General features: G+C 36.3%; 1 protein-coding gene across 4 annotated transcripts in view; it reads right to left on the bottom strand.

Annotated features, from left to right (window-relative positions):
• CFAP299 (cilia and flagella associated protein 299) overlaps nt 1–12,186 on the bottom strand; it is a 560,265-nt gene that overhangs the window by 334,099 nt on the left and 213,980 nt on the right. For 3 of the 4 annotated variants that reach the window (XM_058547349.1, XM_058547350.1, XM_058547347.1), the window contains exon 3: nt 2,358–2,448. In XM_058547349.1, the coding sequence (XP_058403332.1) occupies nt 2,358–2,448 (91 nt within the window). The remainder of the gene's footprint in view (nt 1–2,357; nt 2,449–12,186) is intronic. The other variant, XM_058547348.1, reaches the window with a different exon arrangement.

Raw genomic sequence — 12,186 nt, 5'->3', positions numbered from 1 at the left:
CTCTTCCCTATGCCACGATTGCTGTTATCTCAGGAGATTTTAATATGCTGTTCCTTCTTCTTGGGATATCTCTCCCTCTTCAATATTTATTTAAGGGTGTCTCTCCCTTCAAATTCCACAGCTATCTTCTCCACTTCATTCAAGTCCCAACAGATGTCACCTCCTCAAAGTGATTTTCCTGTATACAGTAGCTAAAGCAACCAACTACTCTCTGTTCAATTTTCTAATTTTATATTCTCCATAGCACCTATCAAGAGCTGAAATTAACTGTTCCACTTTTATTTTGCTTTCTTATTTTCTATCTCCCTCTCTAAAATATAAACTCTTTAAGGTCATGGATTCTGCAATGCCCCAGTGTCCCATGACTAGAACAGTTCCAGGCTTGAACAGGTGCACAAGAAATACACGTTGAGTCACTGGAAAATGGATGTGAGTTGGGAAAGAAAATACATAGGCATATCATTTAGGAGGCTGTTATAGTAATTTATCTAATATATAATGGGGGGTTGAATCAAGGCAAACGATTGCTGAGATGGTGAAAAGTGAAGTAATCTGACTTATATCTAGGAGAATTTTGGCTTGTTCAACATGGGTGAGAGAGAATAAAGAGTCTATAATAACTGACATACTTCTGATTTGGGTAAATGAGTGGATGAGCTGTCATTCATTGTCAAAGGAAATACCAACAGGACAGAAAGGTTTAAAAAGACATTTTTGAGAGGAAGTATACCATTGTGGTCAAAAACATGGGCTTGGAGTCTCTAAGGCTGTGTGTGTTAGTTGGTGCCACTCTAACCGTGGGCCATTTTTTCAGCCCTATAGAATCTGATTTCCGTCCTTAGAATTGATGGAATTTGTTCTGGTCAAATTTTTAAAAAAATGTTTACATGTTGCCAGACACAGTAGAAGCTTTTTCAGTCCTTATCCTGTTTGATACTGATGATCATTTGCTCCTTCTTCTAAGTCCTTATCATGGATTCCATGTGACACCACATTTTTCTGCCATTCCTCTCACATTTCTAGCTGCTCTTTATATTAATGGTCGGATAAATTCCAAACTTCTCTGTTGTGATTTACAAGGCCCTCCAAAGTCTAGCCTCTTTCCATATTTCCAACCTCACCTCTTTCAAATCTCACTCAAGCTACTTCCTCCAAGAAATTTTCCCTGATTTCAAGTCCACGTTAATTCTATACAATTGTCTAACCAAGGTATGATTTTTTTTCTTCTCTAAAGTACACTGAGGATTTTGTCTGCATGTGAAATTTTCAAAGGATTTGATAGTGAGAAAAATTCCAACTTTTTTTTTTTTTTTTTTTTTTTTTTTTTTGTGAGGAGATCAGCCCTGAGCTAACATCCGCCAATTCTCCTCTTTTTTTTTTGCTGAGGAAGACGGCCCTGGGCTAACATCTGTGCCTATCTTCCTCCACTTTATATGGGACGCCGCCACAGCATGGCTTACCAAGCAGTGCGTCGGTGCGCGCCCGGGATCCGAACCAGCGAACCCCGGGCCGCCGCAGCGGAGCGCGCGCACCTAACCGCTTGCGCCACCGGGCCGGCCCCCAAAATTCCAACTTTTTAATTGAGAAAACTTTGGTAAAATAGATCTCTTATACACATATTTTTCTTTTGCATTAAATTTTTCATCATACTACTTCTGATTACTATTCTGTAAGTCACTTATTACAGTTTCAGCATGAGTATTTGTCTTTTTTTATCCTTGACTTGGAACATTTTAAGATTTACAAAAGACTGTTATCACTAATATTATATTAACAAAGAGTGAAAGCAAATATTTATTCCAAATAATTTTAGCAACTTTACATATTTGGTCTAGCACACATTTTAATAAAGCAAGAGCATGTTCTCCTTCGATGATTCAAGATCATGTCTCTCCATTATTTGGTTTCTAACGCATTTGCCAAGGTAGGACTATAGGACAGACTCTAGGACGATCTTCTAGAGGTAGGCAGGGGGCAAAACTTGGGGTTGGGTGGATGTGTGACTTGGAGAAATGTACTAGGAGGTTGGGCTAAAAAGAGGCGTGAAGTTTCAACGTAGGATTAGCACAGAGTTGGAGATGACAACCAGTCTGCGGAGTATAGGCATTTTCTCTGCAATAGACGTTTAGAATACTAATTTTTTTCACCATTTGGCTAATTCTACAGATGTAAATTGGAATTTTAAAAAATTTCTACATATATTGTCATAATATATAGGACACAATAAGGAGCCATATTATATCCCTCATGAATTACTTTTCAGGGTAGATATTAAAAGTTATATTATTAACTGTGTATCATATACTAATTGTGTCTTTAGTGTGTACATTTTTAGCTGTTGGATGAAATGTACTCACGCTCACTTTTCCATTGCGATTGTCTTCTTCTCTCACTGCCAGGGCCTTCAGAAAATTATCTTGCAGGTCTTTACCAGCACTTGTTAATGTCCTATAAAAAGCAGTCTTCAGTTATAATATATTAGATAACAAATATACTTAAAATACTCTGGGGCGAACGGGGCCAACAATTATGCTTCTTTATTCCAAGTGACAATTTCCTTATAACACTAAACAGGTATACACATTATACACAATCATTATAAGCCATACACAATTATTATAATCTACCAGATTCCTCAATTTAATTTCACACAGTTATAAAGTCTTTATTTACAAATAATTGGAATCAAGTCTATAAATAATATACACGTCCATATCAATACTTACGCCAGATATAGTTAATTTCATTTACATGTCCATTTTATTCTTTTTATCATGCCATGAAAATTCAATATATTTATACCCCTCACTACCCACAATAATTTTAAATTGCCTATAATTTAAGTACAACTTATTTAATATAAGAAAATTAAAATACTAGACACATAAGCCAATTCGGTTACTGAAATATAGCATTAATGTTAGCTCTATAAGTAGGGATAATCAAAACAAGAAAGGAAACTACCTTGAGTTATCATGCTCAGATAAAATGGAAACATTAAGAATTCAAGAGAGGAATAACTTTCTCTGGAAGTAAATTTTAAAGGAAATTTATCACAAAGATCTCGATCAAGCAACATTGAACCACATAATGAAAAGTGAGTTCAAGAGTGATTTGCAAAATAATAATCCTTTCTTCATATGGCAATTTCCTCTATATTGAACAAACATTTTTATTATGTGTCTACTGTGTACCAGGAACTGTACCAGGCACAAAGATAGATGAGACATAATTCCTGCTCTCAAGTTGCCTGTGGTCTTATAGAGGTGAATAGATACATCAACACTATAATATCATACCATGTGATAACTGTAATAATAGAGATGTGGATGGATATCAGAGGAATTCATAAGATAAATATCCTACCTATTCAAGGAAAAGTCACTTAATCTTAATCTTTAAAGCAATTATTGACTAAATGTTAAAAGATGAGACAGCATCAGCCAGTTTAAGAGAAGTATGGTGGAAGAGGGAGAGAGGTATCAGTAACTACAAAGGAACAAAAGAACAGAGATGTAAAACTGCAAAGTGCCCTTGGGTAATTGCAAAGCAGTCAGAAAGTAAGTGTAGGAAGTGAGGGAGAAACCATATAATATTAATAAAAGCTAACATTTTTATAGACATATTGTTATAAAACATTTAGTTAAGGCCACACCACTAGTAGGAGCAGAACCTATATTCATACCCAGGCAGTTTAGTTCTAGAACTCATTCTCATAACCACCAGGCCTTAATGCCTTTCCAGGAGGGCCTTGTATGCTACGTTAAGAAGCTTGAATCTTGTCTTCCAGGAGATGTTGAACCACAAGGGTCTTATGCAAGGAAATAAGATGGTCAAGTTCGTGTTTTAGAACGAATATTCAGCAGCTGTGAGAAATACAGCCTGAAAGGAGGGCAACATTGGAAGGATTAACTGGGGCGCTATTACAAATCTTTAGTAAGAGATGATGAAGACCTAATTTAAATCTATCCCTTCCTATCCAGGATAGGAAGGGATAGATTTGAGAAAGATTTAAGAGGTAAAATGGACCTAGTGATTTCTTTTTATGAAGAGATTGCTACCAGGTTTCATTAAATCAATATAGATGTGCACAATATGGAACCTACTGATTATTTTGTTGATCCTACCTAGTGTGCTTTTACATTTCTAGCTTTATGTGCCTTGGCTTGTAGCATCAATATCAACTAAAAATCCATATATCAAAATATACATAAAAAATAACCACTAATTAGTACCAATGGAGAGAATCAGATATTTGAGAAATTTTCTTATCCATTGTTCTGTCCAAAAGCGAGTTTTCCATATTACGATATATCTATGCACTGCTCTGATATTAAACCACTAAAATATCAAATTTATTTTGTCAGTTGCTTGCCCAGAAAATATGTATTGTTTCTCCATTGCTCACATGATAATCTTCTAATCATTTGGTCAGTTTCTACCTAATTTGCTACTTATGGTCTGTTTTTAAAATCAGAAATTCTCCATGAAGTTTAAACAGAGAATTCATTTTACAAGTGCATCAGTCAGGACTAGTTAGGTTATGCTTTAGTGACAAATGGCCCAAATATCAGTGGCTTACAGTTACAAAGGATTATTTTTCAATTATGCTGTGCATCAACAGCAGATTGACCGTGGCTCTTCACCTGGGAGGGATGAACTGGGAGGCTGATGAAACAGCCTCTATCAGAAACATCTTTGGTTACTGAGCAGAGGGAAAAGAGAACATGGCCATACAGCAGCCCCTAGAGGGTCTAATTGTAACAGACACATGTCACTTCCATTCACATTTTATTGGCCAAAGCAAGTACTATGGCCAAGCCTGAAATCAATGGAATGGGAAAGTATAATCCTGCCCAGGGAATAGTAGCAAATATTTATAAACAGTAGCCCATGCACCCCTTGCTTCCTATAATGTAACCTAAAAAAAGTTGAGAGTAGATAGCTCAGTAAATAAGAGCAATAAAGAGAACAATTTCTGAGTGAACTTTAAAAATACAGAAAGGTTGTTAAACAATGTGGTTCACTGCAATATAACCAAGAAAGGACTCTTTCGAAAATTAAGATCAATAATTTTAGCTCTAAAACAGAACCTTCTCCCACATACCCACAGAACAGTCTAAAACTTATGGTTGAAGGAATGAAATACACATAAGAATGTGTTCTTCTGTGATAGTTTAGACACCTGTTGTTTTTGCCTCCCCAACATCCCTCCCCTTTTTCTCAGTAACAGAAGCCTGATGTTTATTTGGGCAATGGTCCCTCCCACATCCTATGCTTTGGTAGAACAGTCAATCAAGGTACCGGCTTACTTGCAACTCTTACTCCCAAACCTCAGCTAACGAATATGCCTCAAGCTTGACCAACATCACTTCACGTCATGGGAATGTACATCATAAACAGAGAGACACAAGAATGAAAAGCAGCTGGAGTTGCAGTGACTATCTTTAATTCTTATGACATAGCCTTATCATTCAACTTTTTCTTCAGATCTATGATAATCGGTGATCCTCCAATAAATTTCCTTTTTTGATTTAGTTCGTTAGAATTGATTTCTATTGCTCACAACCAAAACCTGTAAATGATACAATGCCTATCCAGTTAGGATACGCCAGAGTTTCTAAAGGTTTCCACGTGGTTAAGTCTACTCTACACTCCTCCCACCTCCCGAAACACATCTCATTTTGTTGTAAATCTTTGGAATATTACAGAAAACTTAAAGTCCTTTGATCACCAACCCTAATCCCACAACACCAAAGGTAACCATCTATCAGTTTTGCATGCATCCTTCAAGGTTATTTTCTATAGTTTACATATATATTCGTATACCCATAAAAACATTATAGTATTATTTGGTGAGTTGTTCATTTTATTACATATTTTGCAACTTACTGTTTTATTGCTATTGTTGTTATTGTTTCTGGAATAGATGCTTATGAGAGTGCCAAGGAAGATAAAAATTATCTCCAGATATATCAGACATGAAAAGCCAGAAGAATAGATTTCTAAGTACCATTCACTAATGCGGAAGGAACTCCTAATATTCTACAAGGCCTGGATCTCTTGCTAATGACTAAGGTTTTCAGCAGATATCTCGGCCGGACAGGAGACGGAAGTAATAAGCAGTAGCATTCTTGCTGTGCAAGGACACTTACTATGGCAGACACTGTTCTTCTTTCTTCCATGAAAATGAAGCCCCAGTTTTACCTGGGCATGTAGCTTCCTGGAATAAAGACTACATTTCCTAGCCTCTCTTGCAGCTAGGTATGTCCATGTGACTAACTTTTGCACAATGTGATCTAAGTGAAAATGTTGTTTAACTTCTAGGAAGTATACTTAAAGGGGGGACGATACACTTTCTCCTGAGATTGGAATGCAATATAATGACTGTTGCTCCAGCTGCCATCCTGACTTAAATTGAATGCCACTATTATGGAGAACCAAGAGAAAGGAGCAGGGTCTCTGACACCTTGGAGCACCAACCCAGCCTTGACTGACACCATCTGGACTTCTGGAATATGAGAATGAAAAGAATTTATATTTTGTTTCAACCACTATTTTTAACTAAATCTAATCCAAATTGATACATTCACCATATGAAATTTGCTTACCCTTCTGAAAAAAGATGTTGTGGGATTTGTTTGGTGATCAAATTGGACTTTAACCTTACCTGTAATAGCCTAAGGATTTTCCAGGAAACTGTATTACTGATGTAATTAAAATGAATTATTTTTTTTAAACAGTCAGAAATTTAAATCTTTTAAATGGAACATGAGATAACAGAAATTAACTGAAATATAAGATGGGGCATCAGTCTTTAATTCCTGTTCATTTACCAACTGAGTAGTCCAAGTCACCACATTTTTCTGAACCTCGGTTTCATGATGGGCTAAATCATCTCTAAGCCCCCGAGCAGCTGTAAAACTTGTGATTTAAAATGATCATACTCTCATCAGTCATCAAACACCATTAATTTATAATTAGCCTAAGAAATGTGACTGTGTTACCAACAATACATTAAGATCATGCTGTCCCTTTTTTACCATTATTCAAGTCTTACGTACACAGACTTATATATCATTTCCTATAACCTCTACGAGGAAAATAAAAGTATTTTGTTACATAAACTGGGAAGAAAAAGGATAAGGTCTATAACCCCTAAGCTATTTGCAGCAAAGTAAAAAGGTTATATAAATAATCAATTATTATATCATGCTACATCTGAGAACCTGAAACTTCTCAGCAAGGGGAAATACTGGAAAAGAGAGTTAATGCAGAGTGTGTGGTAAGGAATTCTTAAATCTTTAATATGCATTACTCTTACTTAACTAGGTTTATTTAACAGTCAGTGACCTGAGAAACCTTGCTTAAATAAATATTACAAAAAGAGTTACTTCCTCAAGAAGTGAAGCAGGTCTGTTACAAAATCTTAGTGTTATAAGTTTTATAAAGGCATATACTCCATCTTTGTTGTTTACACTCCACCACACTTTCAAAATGGGGTAAAAGTTACATGGATGAGTTAATTTTTACCAACCATGTTTAATCATTAGCTAAACGTATTTATACAATCATACATGAATGACTCTAAATATATTCTTAATTCTCAACAATTAGGCTACTTGTTTTAAGATTCATGTTGTTTGTGTATCACATATATTCACATTACTACATTGACATTACAAGAAAAAGAATAAATAACAGAAGAGAAAAAATTTGGAAAATTGTTAAAATAGAAACTTATTTTCAAGAGTTACTGAGTTCACTTATTTTAAAGATTATAAAGTCTTTCAGTAAATATTTATGACTTATTAATCATCTTAGAATTTTAAACGTAAAATTGAGAGTGTTCTAATAGGCAAAATTTGATTAATTGTTACGATGTAGTCTAATAAGCAGTTTCTGAATAATCACTAAATCAAATCTAAGATTAAATCTATCTCAATAGCAATACTTTTTATCTTTTGGACAGTCTTTGTACTAGGCTCTGTGCTAGGTATTTTGCAAATACTTTCAATTAACTTCAAATCAAGCCCTAAAGGAGGACATGTTTATTTCTACTTCAGAGATGAACTTGATTATAATCAGTTCATATTCAGTTTTTAATCTAGATATCACTGATTCCATGGCTTTATTCTACTATACTAAAGCCTCATAACATATGAAAACATCATATTTATATCATAATATTTTCATATCATGAAAACAATGAGAATTCACTGGGGAAAAGAAACCTGAATTAGCAAGGGTAGGAGTGGGGTGAGGTATGCAACCTTCCTCTGGAGCTGCCCCTGGGAGTTATTAGAGTCTGGTAGTCTTCAGACCTCTTCGGTAAGCTAATCAACCATAATCATCATTCTGGTCTAGACTGGAATTCTGATCAACTGCTCTTTTCAGAGGTAGTTTTGATTTCTTTTAAAGCCAGTGAACTCTGACACAGCCTACATTTCATATTTCTAGAATTTAAATTCAACTCGTTAGTACTTGTTTGAATATGTAATTCAACCTCTCTGTGCCTCAGTTACCTTGAAATGATGTTTTGGTATACTCGGTTTAGAAAAATTTAGTGGAGAGTAAAGTAAAAAACAGTAGATGAGTAAAAGTTTACTATAAAAATTTGATAATATTATCTTCTTGAGAAACAAGCACACATCTATGAAAAAGTAGTCTCCAGAAATAGCTTTATTTTCCATGAATAAGTTTACTAACAAAACTATTTGTATGTGTTTTTATTTGTATGGTCTCAAATAATATAAATTTGATTATTTTTAGAGGCCAAAATGGAAAACTGTTCGTAAACTTGATAAAAAAAATATGATTTTAGGGGCCAGCCCTGTGGCTTAGTGATTAAGTTCAGCATGCTCTGCTTTGGTGGCTCAGGTTTGGTTCCCAGGCGCGGACCTACACCACTCATTGGCGGCCATGCTGTTGCAGCAACCCACATACGAAACAGAGAAAGACTGGCATAGATATTAGTTCAGAGCGAATCTTCCTCAAGCAAAAAGAGTAAGATTGGCAACAGATGCTAGCTCATTTATATATATAATATATGTGTATATATATATGATTTTATTTATCACAATATATGGATTTTTAGACAATTTATTTCAGTATTAAATATGGGAGATATATTTTTATCGTACTTTGATGTACAACACCTATTGCTTTGTCAGAGAGAGATGATCTTGTACATTTTCTCCAGGACAACACAATATCTTTTTGCTTTGTTTTTTCACATAAATTAGGAGAAAAAAATCCTACTTTTCCTTAAATAAAGTTTTATAAACATCTCTAACATTGGTAAATCTTCACATACCTTCTCTCAATGTATTATTGTATCTTTACTCTGTATAGTCAGTTCACTCTGCCATAACAAAATACCACAGACTGGGTGGCTTAAACAACAGAAATTTATTTTTTCACAGTTCTGGAGGCTGGAAGTTAGAGGTCAGGGTACCCGCATGGTCTGCTTCTAGTGAGAGCTCTCTCTTAAGCAATTCAGTGTGTTTGCACTGGTATCTCCTTGTGCTTTTAATTTGCATTTCTCTGATTACTTTTATGTTTTGTATGTACATACTATTTTGTATGAATTGTATGTCCTCTGAAAGCTACATGAATACCAGAAATTGTACAGAAGGAAAAAAAAGCAACCAGAGAACAATTTCAAGTTTTTTCCTTTGAGCATCAATTCAACAGGAGAATCTACCTTTAATATCTGAGGGATTATTTTTTAAAGATCTAAGAGGGAAAAAATAGCAGAGCTAAATCCAGTGTGAGGTTTTTGAGTCTCCTATCTTTCCTTGTAAGCTATTCTTGGTGACTTTTCTTTTTTTTTTTTAATTTAATTGAAACAATGTTCCTTAGGAGTCAGGTCAGTCACAATTGCATTTAGAGAGATTTATGGTTTAGGAATTTTTACTCTACATACTGATTTCCATGGAATTTCCAGGAGGTCATCAATTTATATTCTAATAACTTTCAGAAAAGGAGAAGACTACTTGAGAAATGAGATTCATTTATTGGTGAGAAGGGATGAGAATCAAATTTCCGTAGAGAAGATAAATGGCACCACTTTCCCCACCCTTTTCTATGTGAAAGAGTTTTTAAATTATCAAATGCACAGTAAAGCTATCAGCATCTCTGGGAAGAACTTCAACTGTCAGAAGCACACAGAAGAACGATGAGAAGCGCTAACATGCACACTAGACAGCTGTTTCTTTTCACTTTCTATTCTGGGGAAAACCCACGTGGGAGTCCTGAAATCTGTGGTATCTTACATCAGTCAAACTCTACTCTCCCTGGATGAAAACTTGTGCTTTTCTTTGAGGGGACAAAATGGGTTGGCTTCTGTGTGAGAAAGTGTCTCTGAACTCCTCGTATTTTTGTACATCTGGCAAGTTCTAGTTAATTTTTAAATATGGTAAGTTAAGATGTTCTCACACTTTAAGGGGGAAAAAAGGTTGCTTAGGGAGGAAACAAATGTTTCTAGTCTCTGAATGTGTTTTATTTTATTCTGAAAATAAATCAAAATAAGACTTGACTTTTACTCTCTTCTGGGAGGTAGCTAAATCTTCTATCTGATTTGAAATATACTTCCTGATCTTCTGTTTATGTTTACAGTGAAAGCCAATGAGCAAATAGAAAGCAAGGAAAGCAACCTCTTGTTTGACATGCCTGCCTGCAGACTCCTCTCTATCTGTGGGAATCAGCCTCATTGCTTCATAGAACGCTGAGCAAATAAGGCTTGTAGAAAGATGAAGGTCTTCAGGCTCAGTATCTTTGTGCTATATATACCTAGTCTGTGTGTGTGTGTCTCTAGATAACAATATTTGAAAGATTTTATATAAGGAGGTGGAGAATTTGATACAATGGAATTCCAGGGGGCAACTCCTTACCAGAGAAAAGCAGTCAAAGCAGAAGCCCATACTGCATTTCTCAACAACTCTACAAGGTGGTAGGGATTGTGAAGCATCAGAAATGGTGGGCACTTGCATGCTCAGAGCAGAGGAGTATACAAAAGAGGGAAGGGACTGTAAGGAAGAAGAGGGTATTGGTGTGGAACTGTGGGGAGAAAGATACCTAAAGAAGACTGTTAAGAAGTCTTGCTGCATGATGGCCTCTGTATAAACCCCTGTGTTACTCTTTTAATAAAACTTGCAGTACTAGGAGGCAAGTTGGACCTCTAGTGATAAAGAGAGTGTAGAGAGGATGGGATAACATTAGAATGAGAGAGAGAGAGTTGGATGGAAGCATCCTAGACAGCTGTGTAGTCTAAGGAAGGTTCAGCAAGCCATATCCATGTCCTTGACCCAAAGTCAGCCAGTAAAGAGTTATGGCTCCCAGATATGAGTCCACCTTCATACCCCTGTGTCTTAACATGAGTACAACCATGTTTGGCCGCTCCATTGACCTATGGCCACCAACGCACAAAGAAATATAAAGCTGCTTTCTGTGTGGTGGGAACTGGCCTTTTCCCGGGAACTGGCCTTTCTCCCACGGAGAGAGTTGCAAGTTGTAACATTTCAAGGCTCTTGGAGCGTCGTAGCAGGGGATGGACTGGCCATCTGTGCCGGGCTAGGACGATAACCAGAGAGAACAATGCACGTACACAATTACTGGGCTGGGACGTTAGCCAGGGGGCTCAGTGCACGTACGCCACTGATAACCATTTGTGCATGGAAACACTAAATGCTTGCTCTGCAAACTCTGTAATTGCTTACTCTGAAAATTATTGATGGTATAAAAACTGCTGGAAACTGAGACCTGGTGAGAGTTCCACCTATGGAAGGGACGCCTTGCCCAGGACGTGTGATCCTTGCCCAGCCGCATCGATTGACAGGACTCTCCCGGCAATGGGATGTAAATATTGTGAATAATTGATTTGATGTGAAGTAATTGATTTGATGTGTTTTCTTTTCGGTCAACCTGGTGTTTCTCTTTCCGGTTGATTTGTGTCATTTCTCTTCAGTCGATATGGATGTTTTCCCTTGTCAGTCGAGCTGATGTTTTTTCCCTCTTAATATTTGACCTATTCGGATCTGTTTGCAGACTATCACCTTTACTATCCTCTATATAATAAAATATACCTTCGTTCATTTGTTTGGAATGGAGAGCGTCTTTTACATCTCCGATCGAATCCCCGAACCTCTCATAACACCCTGCCACACTCAGTCATTGGGGGAAAGC

Source organism: Diceros bicornis, chromosome 8, assembly GCF_020826845.1.
Source record: "Diceros bicornis minor isolate mBicDic1 chromosome 8, mDicBic1.mat.cur, whole genome shotgun sequence".
NCBI classification, from domain to species: Eukaryota; Metazoa; Chordata; class Mammalia; order Perissodactyla; family Rhinocerotidae; genus Diceros; species Diceros bicornis.
The sequence above is the reverse complement of the archived record's forward strand: the minus strand, read 5'-3'. Positions and strand labels throughout refer to the sequence as shown.